Here is a 19,777-nt window from a genome sequence, read left to right as displayed (position 1 = left end):
CCTCGGCCCATACTACCTCAGTAGACGAGTCCTCAAACGTCCTTTCTGCCGCTGTAATACTTTCCTTGATTAACAATGCCACACCCCCCCCTCTTTTACCCTCTTCTCTGTTCTTTCTGAAACATCTAAATCCCGGAACCTGCAACATCCATTCCTGCCCCTGCTCTACCCATGTCTCCGAAATGGCCACAACATCAGGATCCCAGGTACCAACCCATGCTGCAAGCTCACCCACCTTATTCCGGATGCTCCTGGCGTTGAAGTAGACACACTTTAAACCAAGTTCTTGCTTGCCAGTGCCCTCTTGCGTCCCTGTAACCTTATCCCCTACCTCACTACTCTCAACAGCCTGTACACTGGCACTGCAATTTAGGTTCCCATTCCCCTGCTGATTTAGTTTAAACCCCCCCGAAGAGCACTAACAAATCTCCCCCCCAGGATATTGGTACCCCTCTGGTTCAGGTGAAGACCATCCTGTTTGTAGAGGTCCCACCTACCCCAGAAAGAGCCCCAATTATCCAGGAAACCAAAACCCTCCCTCCTACACCATCCCTGCAGCCACGTGTTCAACTCCTCTCTCTCCCTATTCCTCTCTTCGCTAGCACGTGGCACAGGCAACAACCCAGAGATAACAACTCTGGTTGTTCTCGCTCTAAGCTTCCACCCTAGCTCCCTGAATTTCTGCCTTAAATCCCCTTTGATGCCATCAAAGTAATAAAACATCCCAAGGCACTTCACTGAAGTATTATGAAACAAAACATGAAATATGAGCCACAAAAGGAGATATTGGGAAGATGACCATAAGCTTTGTCAAGGAGGAAGGTTTTAAGGAGGGCCTTAAATGAAGAAAGCAAGGAAGAGAGGCAGAGTGGGTTAGGGAGGGAATTAAAGACCTTAGGGCCGAGGCAACTGAAGGTGTGCGACCAATGGTGGAGTAATTAAAATCAGGAATGCTCAAGAGGCCAGAATTAGAGGAGTGCAGATATCTTGGAGGCTTGTGGGGCTGGAGGAAATTACAGAGATAGGGAGGGACAGAAAAATAATTTTGAGAATTGTTATGGCTAGGTGAGGAGGGGCTTCCGGGCTCCCCTCTTGCCCTTCCTCTTATTTGACCACAACAGGGTTTATTCCTTTTTAAACAGTGGTTGTGCTTACCACCTCAGAGTGTTTACCTTTTACCTTTAATGTGATCATGAAAGAAACAATCAGACAGGTTTTCTTGAGCTTAAACAAGAAAGAGGTGGCGTAGTGGTATTATCACTGGACTAGTAACCCAGAGACCCAGGGTATTGATCTGGAGACATGGGTTCGAATCCCACCACAGCAGAAGGTGGAATTTGAATTTAATTAATAAATCTGGAATTAAAAGCTAGTCTAATGATGGCCATGAAACCATTGTCAATTGTTGCAAAAACCCATCTGGTTCACTAATGTCCTTTAGGGAAGGAAATCTGCTGTCCTTACCTTGTTTGGCCTACATGTGACTCCAGACCCACAGCAATGTGGTTAACTCTTACATGCCCTCTGAAATGACCTAGCAAGCCACTCAGTTGTACCTAACTGCTACGAAGTCAATAAAAAGGAATGAAACCGGACGGACCACCCGGCATCGACCTAGGCGCCGGAAACGACAACGGCAAACCCAGCCCTGTTGACCCTGCAAAGTCCGCCTTACTAACATCCGGGGGCTTGTGCCAAAGTTGGGAGAGCTGTCCCACAGACTAGTCAAGCAACAGCCTGACATAGCCATACTCACTGAATCATATCTTACAGACAATGTCCCAGACACTGCCATCACCATCCCTGGGTATGTCCTGTCCCACCGGCAGGACAGACCCAGCAGAGGTGGTGGGACAGTGGTCTACAGTAGGAAGGGAGTTGCCCTGGGAGTCCTCAACATTGACTCTGGATGCCATGAAGTCTCATGGCATCAGGTCAAACATGGGCAAGGTAATCTCCTACTGATTACCACCTACCGCCCTCCCTCAGCTGATGAGTCAGTACTCCTCCATGTTGAACACCACTTGGAAGAAGCACTGAGAGTGGCAAGGGCACAAAATGTACTCTGGGTGGGGGACTTCAATGTCCATCACCAAGAGTGGCTCGGTAGCACCACTACTGACCGAGCTGGCCAAGTCCTAAAGGACATAGCTGCTAGACTGGGTCTGCGGCAGGTGGTGAGAGAACCAAGAGGGAAAAACATACATGACCTTGTTCTCACCAATCTGCCTACCGCAGATGCTTCTGTCCATGACAGTATTGGAAGGATTGACCACCACACAGTCCTTGTGGAGACCAAGTCCCGTCTTCACATTGAGGATACCGTCCATCGTGTTGTGTGGCACTATCACCGTGCTACATGGGATAGATTTCGAACAGATCTAGCAATGCAAAACTGGGCATCCATGAGGCGCTGTGGGCCATCAGCAGCAGCAAAATTGTACTCAACCACAATCTGTAACCTCATGGCCCGGCATATCCCCCGCTCTACCGTTACCATCAAGCCAGGAGACCAACCCTGGTTCAATGAAGAGTGCAGGAGGGCATGCCAGGAGCAGCACTAGGCAAAGCACAAAATGAGGTGTCAACCTGGTGAAGCTACAACACAGGACTACTTGCATGCCAAACTGCATAAGCAGCATGCGATAGACAGAGCTAAGCAATCCCATAACCAACGGATCAGATCTAAGCTCTGCAGTCCTGCCACATCCAGCCATGAATGGTGGTGGACAATTAAACAATTAACTGGAGGAGGTGGCTCCACAAATATCCCCATCCTCAATGATGGGGGAGCCCAGCACATCAGTGCAAAAGATAAGGCTGAAGCATTTGCAACAATCTTCAGCCAGAAGTGCTGAGTTGATGATCCATCTCTGCTCCCTCCTGAAGTTTCCAGCATTACAGATGCCAGACTTCAGCCAATTCGATTCACTCCCCGTGATATCAAGAAACGACTGAAGGCACTGGATACTGCAAAGGCTATGGGTCCTGACAATATTCCGGCAATAGTACTGAAGACCTGTGCTCCAGAACTTGCCGCACCCCTAGCCAAGCTGTTCCAGTATAGCTACAAAACTGGCATCTACCCGGCAATGTGGAAAATTGCCCAGGTATGTCCTGTACACAAAAAGCAGGACAAGCCAATTACCGCTCCATCAGTCTACTCTCAATCATCAGCAAAATGATGAAAGGTGTCATCAACAGTACCATCAAGCAGCACTTGCTTAGCAATAACCTGCTCAGTGATACCCAGTTTGGGTTCCGACAGGGTCACTCAGCACCTGACCTTATTACAGCCTTGGTTCAAACATGGACAAAAGAGCTGAACTCAAGAGGTGAGGTGAGAGTGACTGCCCTTGACATCAAGGCAGCATTTGACCGAGTATGGTATCAAGGAGTCCTAGCAAAACTGGAGTCAATGGGAATCAGGGGGAAAACTCTCTGCTGGTTAGAGTCATACCTAGCGCAAAGGACGATGGCTGTGGTTGTTGGAGGTCAATTATCTGAGCTCCAGGACATCACTGCAGGAGTTCCTCAGGGTAGTGTCCTAGGCCCAACCATCTTCAGCTGCTTCATCTTCACCTTCCTTCAATCATCAGGTCAGAAGTGGGGATGTTCACTGATGATTGCACAATGTTCAGCACCATTCGCGACTCCTCAGATACTGAAGCAGTCCGTTTAGAAATGCAGCAAGACCTGGACAATATCCAGGCTTGGGCTGATAAGTGGCAAGTAACACTTGCGCCACACAATTGCCAGGCAATGACCATCTCCAACAAGAGAGAATCTAACCATCTCCCCTTGACATTCAATGGCATTAGCATCGCTGAATCCCCCACTATCAACATCCTAGGGGCTACCATTGACCAGAAACTGAACTGGAGTAGCCAATTAAATACCATAGCTAAAAGAGCAGGTCAGAGGCTCGGAATCCTGTGGCAAGTAACTCAGCTGCTGACTCCCCAAAGCCTGTCCACCATCTACAAGGCACAAGTCAGGAGTGTGATGAAATACTCTCCACTTGCCTGGATGGGTGCAGCTCCAACAACACTCAAGAAGCTCGACACCATCCAGGACAAAGCAGCCCGCTTGATTGGCACACCATCCACAAACATTCACTCCCTCCACCAACGCACAGAGGCAGCAGTGTGTACCATCTACAAGATGCACTGCAGCAACGCACCAAGGCTCCTTAGACAGCACCTTCCAAACCTGCGACCTCTACCACCTCGAATGACAAGAGCAGCAGATTCATGGGAACATCACCATCTGCAAGTTCCTCTCCAAGTCACACACCATCTTGACTTGGAACTATATCGCCGTTCCTTCACTTTCGCTGGATCAAAATCCTGGAACTCCCTTCCTAACAGCACTGTGGGTGTACCTACCTCACATGGACTGCAGCGGTTCAAGAAGGCAGCTCACCAACACCTTCTCAAGGGCAATTAGGGATGGGCAATAAATGCTGGCATAGCCAGTGACGCACACTTCCCATGAATGAATAAAAAAAAAAAAAAACTTAATCTAAAACCGATCTAGAAAAAATTATAAATTTACACTGCACATTCACATGAGACTCTCACACACACACAAACAGATAACAGAGATAAAAGCAAATTCTGTGGTTGGATTAGAGTCTAGAATAAATGGAAATTGAAGACACAGGGCTGGATTTTACGTCGGGCGGACGGGAGCTGCCCACCAACGTACAAGTCGGTGGAAAACCTGCGTCCGCCTAGCCTGGGGAAAATGTCCTCGGACTTTACTTGTTCGAGATAGAGCGCAAGAACGCGAGAGCGAGAGTCACATCACGGCCTCCGTGTATTCACTGGAACCTTCTAATGATATTCAAGGTTTGGAATTGGCTCCCCAGTCCCCAGGATGTCAATACTTACGCTTGGAGGGGTTTTATTCTTTCAAAGTCATGGTGTTAGGATTGCCTTGACTGCCATGCTAATGAAGAAATCTTAGGTAATTCAGTCACTTAGAGCAAGCCATTGTTCTGGTTCCATACTACCCAGACCTCTGTCTCCGGGTGGGTCTTTGGAATGTGAAGAGATGTTTCAGATACAAATTGTGGTGGCCATCCTGGCTGCTAGTTTTTTTTAAAAAGTTAACTGCAGGATTTTTTCCATTAAAAGTTTACTGTAAGTTTTCAACCAATGAATTAATAATTCATGGGAACATCACCATCTGCAAGTTCCCCTCCAAGTCACACACCATCCCATGAAGGATTTCAGAAGCAGAAGAGCTGAGATGGGTTGGTGTTGGGCGATGTTACAGAGGTGGAAATAGGCAGTCTTAGTGATAGCATGGATATGTGGTTGAAAGCTCATCTTGGGCTCAAATATGGTACCGAGGTTGTGAACCATCTAGTTCAGCCTCAGACAGTTGGCAGAGAGGGGGATGGAGTTGGTGGCAAGGGAGTGGAGGTTGTGGTGGAGACCTAAGACAATGGCTTCAGTCTTCCAATATTTAATTGGAGGAATTTTCTGTGCATCCAGTACTGGATGTTGGATAAGCAAACTGACAATTCAGAGATGATGGCAGGGTCAAGAGCAGTGCTGGTAAGGTAGAGCTGGGTGCCTGTAAGAATGTGGAAACTGCTGTTGTGTTTTTGGATGGTGTCACCAAGGGCAACATGTAGAGAGAAATAGGAGGGGGCCAAGGATAGATCCTTGGGGGACACCAGAGATAACTGTGTGGGAATGGGAAGAGAAGCCATTGATGGCAATTGTCTGGCTACAATTAAATAGACAAGGTGAGTACAGTTCCACCCAGCTGGATGATGGGAGTGAGGCATTGGAGGAGAATGGTGTGGTCAACTGTGTCAAAGGCTGCAGACAGGTTGAGAAGGATGAGGAGTATAAGTTTGCTTTTGTCAGTCACATAGTCATACAGCACGGAAACTGGACCTTCGGCCCACCGAGTTCGTGCTGACCATCAACCACCCATTTATACTAATCCTACATTAATCCCATTTTTCCTCTCACATCCCCACCTTCCCTCAATTCTCCTACCACCTACCTACATTGGGGGCAATTTTTTTTTTGCAATGGCCAATTTACCTATCAACCTGCAAGTCTTTGGCATGTGGGAGGAAACCGGAGCACCCGGAGGAAACCCATGCGGTCACAGGGAGAACTTGCAAACTCTGCACAGGCAGTACCTAGAACTGAACTTGGGTTGCTGGAACTGTGAGACTTCAGTGCTAACCACTGCGCCACCCTTTTTTTTTTTTAAAACAGTGACCCCTAGTTCAAGATTCTCCAACAAGAGGAAACATCCTTTCTGCATCCAGCCTGTCAAGACCCTCAGAATCTTACATGTTTGAATAGGATGTCATTTGTGACTTTGATAAGAGCTGTTTGATTACTCTAGCAGGGGCAGAAACCTGATTGGAGGGATTCAAATATGGCATTCTGGGAAAGATGGAGTCAAAAAAAAAAGTAAGCATCTCCTCTCCCGCTACACCAAATTCCTGACTTTGGCACTGTCAACAACGAACTCTTTCACGATCACTTTGTGCTCCATACTCTCATGCAAGACATGTGAGTTCCCAGGTTCTCCGTGTCTGATTGAGGGGGACACAGATATGCCACTTATTTCAATGGCTTCCTCCTCTCCATCTGCGAGCTGCAGAATTGTGGTGGCCTACCTCCACTACCCCCTTACCTTTTGTGCGCTCATCACCTGATGGAATCTGTTGCTTAAAGATTGGGGTGAGTGGTGGTGGTAGCTGGATACATGGTGAGGTGAGGACTTGTGTAAAAAGTGAAGGATGGGTGCTGCTGAAGCATAATTGGGTGTGTGGAGAGACTTTATGGAGTATGGTTGGCTATGCAGTGAGGGATGGGGTGTACACCACAGGATGTAAGTGAATCGGCAAATGTATTCACTTTTCCTGACCTGCTTAGGTGTTATTCCCTCGAAGACACATTTCTCATGGAACCCAACAAAGATGTTTGCGAGAGCCGGACCTAGAGGGGATCCCATGGCAACACCATCGATTTGGGCAGAAAACTGAAGTCAACTGTGCGAGTTGCCGAGTTCATAAGTTTAATGAATACTGCTGCATTCTCCATGGCAACGCCTGTACCAGAGTCCACTTGCCAACCAATCAGCATTCTCTTCTCATACAGTATAAATTTGTTGTTTCCCTTACATTGGTATTCTTGCCAGTTGTCCTGATGAGTGCAAGACAAAAAGCGTCAACAAAATGCCTCTATTTTCAGCAAAACACCATGTACTAAATTGAATGAAGTACGAGTAAAACTCTGCTTCACCTGGAAGGAGTGTTTGGAGCCTTGGTGATGAGTAGAGAGGAGGTAAAAGGGCAGGTATTACACCTCCTGCAATTGCATGGGAAGGGGATGAGGTGTTGGGGGTGATGGAGGAGTGGACCAGGGTGTCACGGAGGGAACAGTCCCTTCGGAATGCTGACGGGAGGGGAGGGGAAGTGGTGTTTGGTGGTGGCATGATGCTGGAGGTGGCCAGAAATAGCAGAGGATGATCCTTTGGATGTGGAGGCTGGTGGGGTGTAGCAAACCAGGTGATCATAAGACAAAAGGATAACTTTGCTGGCAGCTTGTCTATTTAAAGTGTTTTTTAAAAAAGTACAAATTCAGATCTCCAGTCAGTGGATTAAGGAAAATTACCATTCAACAAAGCACATTGGCAAAACACTAGGAAAATGTAACTTGTCAGATATAAAAGAAAGACACTCATCAGCTACTGCAGGTTTAATTACCTAATTAAACCACTTCCTGCACTGCATCCAAGACCAGGCACAAATTCTCCTGCTGCTTATTTCTTCAACCATGCCGCCTTGGTTACAACTGCAGGCTCCATCCTGCCATTGCTGAGGAAAATTATGCCCCTCCTCCTCCTGACTGCAACCAGCAGTCATTGCAGGGAAGCATCATTGATTTTGGGTGCTGGCCTTATTTGTCATATTAAACAATATTAACAGTTTTCTCATCTCAGGTTCTGTTCCCCTCTTCATCAAATCTGTTGTCATCACATCTCTCCTCAAAACACAACCATTGACCTACAAACTACCGCCACATCACGAACCTCTCTTTTCTCTCCAAAGCCCTTGAATGTGTTGTCACCTTCAGACGGAAAGAACATGTACACACATTGCGCCTGTTTCAGCTAAACAAGCGAGTCATTCCCTGGTTCATTCCTTAGGGCAATGCCTTGACCTGAGTCAAACTGCCTGGTTTAAATTTCATACAAAGCTTGGCAGTTAACTGTCAGTCACCATAACCTGGTGCATTCTCCATGGCAATGCCTCTACCAGAGTCCACTTGCCAACCAATCATCACTCTCTTCTCATACAGTATTTGTTGTTTCCCTTACATTGGTATTCTTGTGAATTGTCCTGATGAGTGCAAGACGAAAAGCTTCAACAAAATGTCTCTATTTTCAGCAATACTCATGTTCTGTACTACCAAACGGCTATCAGTATACTGTATTCGCTGCTCACAATGCGGTTGCCTCTACATTGTGGAAACCAAACGTAGGTTGGGTGACCGCTTTGCAGAATACCTCCACTCAGTCCGCAAGCATGACCCTGAGCTTCCAGTTGTTAGCCATTTTAATTCACCACCCTGCTCTCACACCCACATTTCAGTCCTCAGCCTGCTGCAGTGTTCCAGTGAAGCTCAACGCAAGCTCAGGGAACAGCAGTTCATCTTCTGATTAGGCACTTTACAGCCTTCTGGACTCAATATTGAGTTCAATAATTCCAGACTATGAGCCCCATTATTTTTAATTTATCTTTTTTTAAAATCATGTGCTAGTCCTAAATTGTTTTTTCATGTTTTTGCTTTTGGACAGAGCTGTTCATTATTCTGCCATTACACTCTCTCTGGACTAATGCTTTGTCTTTTACTCCAACTATTTAGCACTCCATTTGCCTATGTTGTATGACATCTGTCATTTAATCTCTCCTGCCTTCTGTCCTATCACAGATCTTCCCTTTTGTTCTTCTTCCTCCCCTCCTCCCTTTCACTTGCTCAAAGACGTTCACATTTCTTACCTTTGCCAGTTCTGATAAAAGGTCAAGGTCACAGACCTGAAACGTTAACTCTGTTTCTCTCCACAGATGCTGCCAGACCTGCTGAGTATTTCCAGCACTTTCTGTTCTCACCATGAGCTCTTATCTTGTTTTATTTATTTAGAGATACAGCACTGAAACAGGCCCTTCGGCCCACCGAGTCTGTGCCGACCGTCAACCACCCATTTATACTAATCCTACACCAAACCCATATTCCTATCACATCCTCACCTGTCCCTATATTCTCCTACCACCTACCTATACTAGGGGCAATTTATAATGGCCAATTTACCTATCAACCTGCAAGTCTTTTGGTGGTGGGAGGAAACCGGAGCACCCGGCGAAAACCCACGCAGACACAGGGAGAACTTGCAAACTCCACACAGGCAGTACCCAGAACCGAACCCGGGTCGCTGGAGCAGTGAGGCTGCAGTGCTAACCACTGCGCCGCCCGTGCAGTAACCTTTTATGTGGCACCTTATCAATTGCATTTTGGAAATCCAAACGCACACCATCTACTGGTTTCCCTTTATTCACCTAGCTTGTTAAATCCTCAAAGATCTCTAATAAATTCATCAAACAGAGTTTCCTCTCACAAAACCATGTTGAATCTGCCTGATTGTATTATGATTTTCTAAATGTCTTGGTACTACTTCCTTTATGATGGATTTCAGCATTTTCCCAATGACAGATATTAGGCTAACTGGCCTATTGTTCCTGCTTTTCAAACTGCGGGGGCCTTTCCCAAATTTAGGGAATTTTGGAAGATTACAATCATCTAAAGCCATTTCTCTTAAGACGCTAGGATACAGGCCATCAGCCTTTAGTCCCATTAGTTTGCCAAGTATTTTTTCTCGAATAGCAATTGTTTTAAGTTCCTCTCTCCCTTTTGCCCCTTGATTTTCTACTATTCTTGAGATTTTTTGTGTGTCTTCTTCTGTGGACAGATACAGAATAGTTGTTCAAAGTCTCTACCATTTCCTGGTTTCCCATTCTCATCCTCTAAGGGACCAACGCTTAATTTAGCTATTCTCCCTCTCTCCAATGAGAAAATGATTGACAAATGCCTTGGTCATCCTTAATTTCTAATCCTCTTTGCTGCACAATGTTCGGCAGCACCACTATAATCTGCTTGGATTGTTACTCAATTTGCCTCTTGGGCAAGCTCAAGATTTTTCTTGGACCAGTTGTTCAGTTTTTGGATTTCACAAGGCAATAGCCTAAGACACCTCCCAGGGATGCTTGCAAGTGTTAACTTGATCCTATAAATCTCAAAATCAAAACAACTTGAGAGATTTTCATTTTTAAATCATCTTTATATTCATCACTTTAGGCCAGAGGTGGATATTCAACAAAAGTCACCAAAGGACCCATTATCTTTGGTATGGCAAGGGAAAAGCTACTCTCACCAAGTTGTTTCCGTGAAATTTAATGAATGAACTTGGCAGCAAGTCCGAAGGATGTCAATGCTGAGGAATGGAACGTTTCTTTGCCATTCCAACACTAAGCACTCCCATAGTCAGAGAATAGCCAGCTGAAAAGAAAAGTTCCCTCTACTCCGCTTCAAGAATGTTTAATGCTTTAATTCTAATTTTTCCTACTTGCCACACCTGTCATCTTGAAGTCAATCAAAATATCAAATGATTTTAGTGAAACCAGCTTCACTAATACTTGGGAATAGGAAGCGATAAACATTATTGATGAGCAACACAAATCTGCATTGGTTTGCATGAACTTAATTGCCAATAAAATATTGCAACAAGCCTCATTAGAGTTACATTGTTGGAATTTATCTGTACCTCAGGGATGTGTGGAGCATTAGTAGTGACTGTGTCCATATTTTTGCACTTGTCTTTATCCAGCCCTACTGAGCTGTTGTGGTGAGAAGAATCAAAACTACCATTCTTCTTCTTTGGCTTCCTTGTCTCGAGAGACAATGGGTAAGCGCCTGGAGGTGGTCAGTGGTTTGTGAAGCAGCGCCTGGAGTGGCTATAAAGGCCAATTCTAGAGTGACAGACTCTTACACAGGTGCTGCAGATAAAATTGGTTGTCAGGCTGTTACGCAGTTGGCTCTCCCCTTGTGCTTCTGTCTTTTTTCCTGCCAACGGCTAAGTCTCTTCGACTCGCCACACTTTAGCCCCGCCTTTATGGCTGCCCGCCAGCTCTGACGATCACTGGCAACTGACTCCCATGACTTGTGATCAATGTCACAGGACTTCATGTTGCGTTTGCAGACGTCTTTAAAGCGGAGACATGGACGGCCGGTGGGTCTGATACCAGTGACGAGCTCGCTGTACGTGTCCTTGGGGATCCTGCCATCTTCCATGCGGCTCACATGGCCAAGCCATCTCAAGTGCCGCTGGCTCAGTAGTGTGTATAAGCTGGGGATGTTGGCCGCCTCGAGGACTTCTGTGTTGGAGATACGGTCCTGCCACCTGATGCCAAGGATTCTCCGGAGGCAGCAAAGATGGAATCAATTGAGACGTCGCTCTTGGCTGACATATGTTGTCCAGGCCTCGCTGCCGTAGACCAAGGTACTGAGGACACAGGTTTGATACACTCGGACTTTTGTGTTCCGTGTCAGTGTGCCATTTTCCCACACTCTCTTGGCCAGTCTAGACATAGCAGTGGAAGCCTTTCCCATGCGCTTGTTGATTTCTGCATTGAGACACAAGTTACTGGTGATAGTTGAGCTGAGGTAGGTGAACTCTTGAACCACTTCCAGAGCGTGGTCGCCAATATTGATGGATGGAGCATTTCTGACGTCCTGTCCCATGATGTTCGTTTTCTTGAGGCTGATGATTGGGCCAAATTCGTTGCAGGCAGCCGCAAACCTGTCGATGAGACTCTGCAGACACTCTTCAGTGTGAGATGTTACTGCAGCATAGTCAGCAAAGAGGAGTTCCCTGATGAGGGCTTTCCGTACTTTGGTCTTCTCTCAGACGGGCAAGGTTGAACAACCTGCCACCTGATCTTGTGTGGAGGAAAATTCCTTCTTCTGAAGACTTGAACGCATGTGAGAGCAGCAGGGAGAAGAAGATCCCAAACAGTGTGGGTGCGAGAACACAGCCCTGTTTCATGCCGCTCAGGATAGGAAAGGGGTCTGATGAGGCACCGCTATGCTGAATTGTGCCTTTCATATAGTCATGGAATGAGGTGATGATACTTAGTAGCTTTGGTGGACATCCGCTTTTCTAGTAGTCTGAAGAGACCACGTCTGCTGACGAAGTCAAAGGCTTTGGCGAGATCAATGAAAGCAACATAGAGGGGCATCTGTTGTTCGCGGCATTTCTCCTGTAGCTGACGAAGGGAGAACAGCATGTCAATGGTCGATCTCTCTGCTCGAAAGCCACACTGTGCCTCAGGGTAGACACGCTCGGCCAGTTTCTGGAGCCTGTTTAAAGCGACTCGAGCGAAGACTTTCCCCACTATGCTGAGCAGGGAAATTCCACAGTAGTTGTTGCAGTCACCGTTGTCACCTTTGTTTTTATTGAGGGTGATGATATTGGCATCACGCATGTCCTGTGGTACTGCTCCCTCGTCCCAGCACAGGCAAAGCAGTTTGTAGAGTGCTGAGAGTATAGCAGGCTTAGCACTCTTGATTATTTCAGGGGTAATGCCGTCCTTCCCAGGGGCTTTTCCGCTGGCTAGAGAATCAATGGCATCACTGAGTTCCGATTTAGGATTAGGATTGTAATTAATTAGGACCTACCATTTGCTTGCACTACAGTTGAAGTCACTGGTATAAGGTGCCTGATGAAGCTTCCTGTATTGTGATGCATTTTGGTTAACTGGCTCAGTGTAGATGATGTGGAGAACAGTCCAGCCAATGAGATTTACATACAACTATCAGGAAAGTCTGAACAAGCTGGGGTTTTTCTCTAGGAAAGAGAAGACCGAGGGCTATCTTGATGAGAGGTTTTTAACATTATGAGGAGTTTTGATAGGGTAGATGTCGATACGTTTTCACTTGTGGGCGAGTCCAAAACTAGAGGTTATAAAAAAGGTAGTCATTAATAATACTAAAGGAATTCAGGAGAAACTTTACTCAGTGGTGAGAATGTGGAACTCACAATCACATGGAGTGGATAAGGCGAATACCATTGATGCATTTAAGGGGAAGCTACGCAATTACAGTATATGAAGCAGAAAGGAATGTAAGGATACATTGATAGGGTGAGATGAAGTATGGTGTGAGGAAGCTTATGTGGAGCATAACAAACTAGCATAGACATGTTGGAAAATGTCTGTTTCTGTGTGGTAAAATATGCAACTCTATGTACTTTCTCTAGCTAAAATGAGACAAAGAAAATGGTGTCCATTTTGGCAATACAGTAAGCAGTATTTAGTTGTAGGATTCTCCAAATTCCAATGGGAAATGCTTGCACTAAAACTATAATGGGCTATCGTTTTGTTCTTTTCAAAAGAGGTTTCAGTAACTCTTGGGCCTTTCCCATCCTTTGTCACCTGGCATTTAAAATAGTTTCTCCTTGCTATTGAGGGAATCTCGACCAGTTTTAGTTTGTTATAGGTTGATCTCCCATTGTCTGTTTTCTCCCTTAAGTAATGAAAATCACAATTAATCATCTGCAAAATGTTGTGACCTTGCTTAACTATATTCAGTATATCATTACACCATTGCCCTCATTCTGGTTGCCAATTTCAAACTATGCACCTGGAATAAGGGGCAGTAATTATTTTAGTTCTACCTGGTCTTAAATTGCAAGGCTGCTTTGAGCATCCTTCTTTAAAATGTGTCAAACATAGTTTGTACTTGCTGTCAACTGCTTGCCACTTTGGATACACACTGACATGAGGGAATATTACAACTGACAGAATATAAAGAAATTAAAACTTACTGTTTTATTATGATAGTTATTTGATATGTCAAATTACAAGTGTATGATGTAACAAAATCAGTTACAAACTTATATATGCATATTTACATTATATATATATATTCAAGAAATTAAGAAGCTACACCTTCATACATTTAAGAAATTACACCTATGGCAGGAGTTAAACTAAATTGTACATCACATACTTGGTATCTTTTCAACACAAAGATAAAAATACCTAAAAACAAAAAGTAACAAATACAATAGCAGTTAGATTTAAATGGAGTTTTTAAAATGTACAAGCGAGGCACTTTTTGGAAGTTGGCTGGGTATCAAGCAAGTGGCACTAAGCAAACAATAGGCAGTATTTAGAAAAAATAAAACCCCTCTAGGTACTAAGCATTCTGTAGCTTAATGTTTTCTATTAGATAACGTCTCAAATTCTAAAAAACTTAAACATCTAAAAAATTTAATTGGAAGTAGAACAAAAATAACACGACAGTTCTCGGTACATAAATGCACCATCAGTACTCAGCAGGGTCAATTCCCTTAAAATTAGAGTTATTAGCATGCCTTTTAGGTTGTTTAAATCCATAAAGCAGACATTGCATATAAATAACAGTACATGGCTAGGAGATGTACCATACTAGTTAGTAGTGCCTCATCATTCTAAGGTCAAAGTGTACCTATGACAACAAACAAAACACTTTGCTACAGCCAGCAAGTTCTTCTCTTGGGGGTAGTCACACCTTCTTACATTCCAGAATACAAGCAACGTCAGACCCTCCCTCCATCCAAAGAAAAAATAATAAAAGCAGCTTAACTTTGTGTTATGAGTTACTTATGTTTAACAGTCTACTGACAAGTTAAATGTTATTTCCAAACTGAGTAAGAAATGGTTTCCACTATGATAGTGACTTTTTTTTTTAACATTAAGGGTCTTCCAAAGAATGGTTACAAACTCTGATCCCATCTGCACATGGGGGTGTGAAAGGATGATGAAAAGGGAAATTTTGATTGAACTTAAAATCTAAACACAATCAGAATAGAAAACAATGTAATTGGTCTGCATGAAAACATCCAACCAGATTTGCACAGAAGCTCACTTTCACAGAGAAATTATACTACAAAAAGTGCTCACTTGATCACAAGCAGCGAGACATCAATCTAAAACTGAGTTAGAAACTGAGAGGTTAAGACTTATGTGACAGTTGGTGATTCATATCTGTAAACTGCTAACTAGGAATATAGGGCTTACAAAAAAAAAAAATCTGGCTTCAATACGCTATTTAATTTGTAATCTACAATATGACTATCAGCTCAACATATGGGAAAGCGAAAAGAATTCAGTCAGATCTAGGTACTTCATACTATCTATTTACTGCAAAAAGGCAGACAGATGAGCTGATTTACATCACATGCTCTTGACCAGACCCCAGAAGGCAGGAAAAACACAAAACCTTTAAGTACTCAAAATCTTCAGGAATTCCTGCATAGAATGAGACTGGGTCCAGATGTCCATATTAAAAGCCACAATGGATGAAGTGTGGAAACCTGTTGATTCCTTTGAAATCTCATGAATAGAGTGTTTCCACTCAGATTATGTACTGGATCATACTAGCATCCAATAGTAACCTTATCCTTCAGACAGCATGCAACTACACCAGTCAGTTTACAGATATCTCCCTCAGACAGAGAGAATGAGACACACCCGTCAATTTGCAGATATCTCCCTGAGAGTGAGAGACGCCTGTCACTATATAGACATCACACTGGGAGTGAGAGACTGAGAGACACCAGTCAGTGTACGGGTATCTCCCTGAGAGAGAGGAACTGAGAGACACTAGTCAGTTTACTGAGGACGGCGCAGTGGTTAGCACTGCAGCCTCACAGCTCCAGCGTCCCGGGTTCAATTCTGGGTACTGCCTGTGTGGAGTTTGCAAGTTCTCCCTGTGTCTGCGTGGGTTTCCTCCGGGTGCTCCAGTTTCCTCCCACATGCCAAAGACTTGCAGGTTGATAGGTAAATTGGCCATTATAAATTGCTCCTAGTATAGGTAGGTGGTAGGGAAATATAGGGACAGGTGGGAATGTGGTAGGCATACGGAATTAGTGCAGGATTAGTATAAATGGGTGGTTGATGGTCGTCACAGACTCGGTGGACCGAAGGGCCTGTTTCAGTGCTGTATCTCTGAACTGAACTGAATCTTGAGTCAGAGGTTCTAACGCCAGGACAGGGACGGAAAAGATTCTTCAGCTTTAGTTATATCAATAATTGCAGTTGGCAGGCCAGCACAAACAGACTGTTTTCCTTGGATAGCTTGCAGTCCTTACAAAAAGTTCAGGTAAATTAAGAACTATTTAATTGAGCTTTGGAAAACAGTTTTCCAAAACTTGGATAATGAAAACTTGCAAGTAGAAATATGAATACAGCAAGATAAGCAGGGAATGGCAGAAAATGCAACAGTACCCTGGGCGCAATTCAAAATTTATTTTGGGTTCCCCAATGTGAAGAATATTGATGAAATCAAAGTTCATAAGCATGTGGATGCAATTCTGTAAGAAGAATTATGCACAACCTTTAAATACTCAAACAGCAAAATGAAAGAAGTGCCCCCATCACCAAACAATTTTCCTAGTGAAGCCATTCTGCTATCAAGTACAAAACTAGAAACAAGCTCTTTTTAAAAATTAAGTCTCATATCTTTAGCCTCTACTTTTCAATGTGAAACAAATACTCAAAGTCGGTTTATGTACAGAATGCTGTCAGTTCATTCCATCTACTCACAGCTGATAAATATCAATGCATTCTAATGTGGAGTATCTTACAAGTGAGGTTATTTATTTACATACTTAAAAATTAGAACCTGTGCAACCAACTTCGCCAAAGCCCTAAATTTTAACTGTAGTTTTCGTGAATAAATATTTGATAAAATTTAGAAGCATTAAATCTTAGGATGAAGATGACCTTGGCACAACCACAAGAGCTCGATTTTCCCCTCCATAATCACAGACATGTAAACAGGGTACAAAGGTGTGCGTAGAAAATGTATTAAAAAATCAAATGTGCCCTTGTGCACTAATGAATTAATTTAAATAAGTAGGTTTATTCTACATTTTGTTTGACTAGTTATGACCATAGGCTCTGCACAAAGCGAAGAATGACCCCAATTAATTTTTTTTTTAAGTTGTAAGATAGATAGTTCTATTTTGAATCTAATAATTTAATCTATTCAGGCTCAAAATTTGTCTTCATTATGAATAGTTTAGGTACGAGACCCAGTCCACATTGTAAATTTAAAAATCGAACATTTATCTCGTCTATGCATACCTATGTACTAAAATACACATTTAAGTATAAACCATGTCCATTTACACGACCCACTGCAGACTGAAAATGTGGGCATGCCTGTGTGCATAAGTATCCAGGGAAATGTAGCACCTAGTGGTTGTTTTAACTAATAGCATTCACTTAATAATCTCAGAACAAAAAAAACTAGCATAGCTTAGTATTATCTTGCATAAAATATTCTAGAGTATATTTAACTTACAAATTAAACCTGGATTTTTCTAAAATTGCATCTACACTGTTTCCAGTAGATTGCTGAGACGAAGATAAGTCTGAAATACATGAATTGGTTATACACCAAACTTTAGGTTTTAATAATACATTCCCAGTTATGTCAATGCAAAAAAAGTAATTTGATATTCTTGGGCCACTATCAGAAAACTTGCTGGTTGAGCAAAAATATTAGAAGTGTTTTTAAAGATATCTAAAAATCAAAATATGCCACTAGCTTGCAATTTGGTTCACACACAATGCACATACATGCAGGAAAAAAAATGTGCTTAATCACAATAAAATTAGTCACCAATTTGTAGGCTTGAGAGGAAGATGAAAAAAATGTTCAAACTGAAGCAAAATCATATGTGAATATTAAGCATGCATATTACAATGAATTAAAATAAAAGATCTATGGGTCCATTATGTGTCAATTTTTTGTTTCTTGACATAGAAGAACTGAAAGGATAAATGGTTTTATTGAGAAAGTACAAGCCATCTCAATTTTAGTTATATAGAGTTTGACACTTTACATGTATTAAATATATCTAATTATTCATAAACAGTAAATTCACCTGTACTGCCAGTTAAGTGATACTGTAAATGCACAGTAAGTAAATACTTATTAGAACCAAAGCCTAAAACAAGTTGAAATCTTTCTGAACAAAAATCAAACAGTTACCTAGTGCTTTAGTCTAATACGTGAGTTTCATCTGTAAAAGCTTCATGTGAGAAACAACCCCATAGCCAACTCAATGTACAAAACTGCAAAATGAATCTCTTCTGTATAATCACATACAGTATTCACTAAACAGCCCAAAAGCAAAGAACTCTCTTTCACAAAACCTTCTCAAATTAGGCTGTGCCATGTAAAGTATTAGACATGGTGCCCTTGTGAACTGTCACGATCATTCAAAACACATCATTTCTCCTCAAGCCTTGGAAACTTGCGCAGCTCTGCAATTGGTGCTGGCTTTAAATACCAGTGGGCCAAACCCTCAAGACCCAGGGTTGATGCTGCCTGGAGAGGAACTATTAAGCACAGCTTGGCTCCCAACTGGTCACATCATCCAGCTGCTTTGTGCTTCCCTCCACAACACCCACACATCTCACCACAGTGGTGACATGCTCTCAGAGGAAGATAGCAGCACATACATGGTGCAATGACAGACAAAGCTATAAGTGCCAGCCATCGTAAACAGAACTTGTCATCACTAGTGTCACACGAGCATGGATCAGAGAAATCTCCCTCAGAGTCCGACATGCAGTGGTAGAGCATACTCTCAGCACACAGCATGCAGCTCACTTGATAAATGCATCTCTTGATAGGGTCTGGAGCATCCTGACACTGTCCTCTCCGGTTTTCCTCATGATTAAATATGTCTCGACAATATATACAACGAGAGCGTTCTCCATCCTCTTTCCTTCGCTTGGATTTTTTTGATTTTAGTGAAGGGGATGGCTGTGCTTTTAATACAAAAGAACCTTTTGAATCTTTAATGTGTTCAGATTCAAGCCCTTCCACAGAAGGATATACATAATCGTGTTTTTTAGATTCAGGTTTGAAACACACATATGAATCTATTTCAGTTTCCAATTCATTTTTTCGTACAATAGGATGTCTGTAGTCTTCATAGCCCCTAATTAATATATCCTTTCGAGGATTTATCCTCACTACTTCATCTTCATCCTGAAAACTGACATGCCTAGTTGATTTCAACATAATCTGAAAGAGATTCAAAGTTTTCTTATTAGAGGAAATGCAAACCATGTAGTTGAATTATACAACTTCAAGAAAAAAGACAAATAGAAACCATTCTTCGAATATCTTATCCAGCAGATTCCAATGGAACTAATTTTTACAGCTGCTTTGTGCAAGCATGGTAATATCTCAGTTACTGGCCAAGGCACTTTTTTTTGCAGGAGTATGACTCCAGACTCCTCCCTGCTGCCCCCACAATAAATGCAAAGCCACTTTAAGACTTCAGGTTTCAAGATTCTGAAATTTAAATGAAATTTGAGAAAATTTACTGTCCTCACTATAATACACTATAGAATCATAGAATGGTTCCAGCACAGGATGATTTTCGGCCTGTTGTGTCTATGCTGGCTCTCTGCAAGAACTCAACTAATCCCAATCCTCCACCCTTTTCTCCGTAGCCCTGCAAATTCTCTCTTCAGGCGCCTACCCAATTCCTTTTTGAAAGCCATGATTGAATCTGCCTCCACCACACTCGCTCACTGTGCATTCCAGATCCTAAACACTCGCTGCGTAAAAAAGGTTTTTCCTCATGCCACCTCTGGTTCTTTTGCCAA

The 19,777-nt window shown here is 43.2% G+C and overlaps 1 protein-coding gene across 2 annotated transcripts in view; it reads right to left on the bottom strand.

Moving 5' to 3' along the window:
• Positions 1 to 13,943: 13,943 nt before the first annotated feature.
• The window catches only part of spred1 (sprouty related EVH1 domain containing 1), a 120,631-nt gene continuing 114,797 nt past the window's right edge, over positions 13,944 to 19,777 (bottom strand). For both annotated transcript variants that reach the window (XM_068039405.1, XM_068039406.1), the window contains exon 6: positions 13,944 to 19,187. In XM_068039405.1, the coding sequence (XP_067895506.1) occupies positions 18,528 to 19,187 (660 nt within the window). In that variant the 3' untranslated portion in view covers positions 13,944 to 18,527. The remainder of the gene's footprint in view (positions 19,188 to 19,777) is intronic.

Source organism: Heterodontus francisci, chromosome 9, assembly GCF_036365525.1.
Source record: "Heterodontus francisci isolate sHetFra1 chromosome 9, sHetFra1.hap1, whole genome shotgun sequence".
Classification (NCBI taxonomy): domain Eukaryota; kingdom Metazoa; phylum Chordata; class Chondrichthyes; order Heterodontiformes; family Heterodontidae; genus Heterodontus; species Heterodontus francisci.
This window is presented reverse-complemented; position numbering and strand designations above follow the sequence as displayed.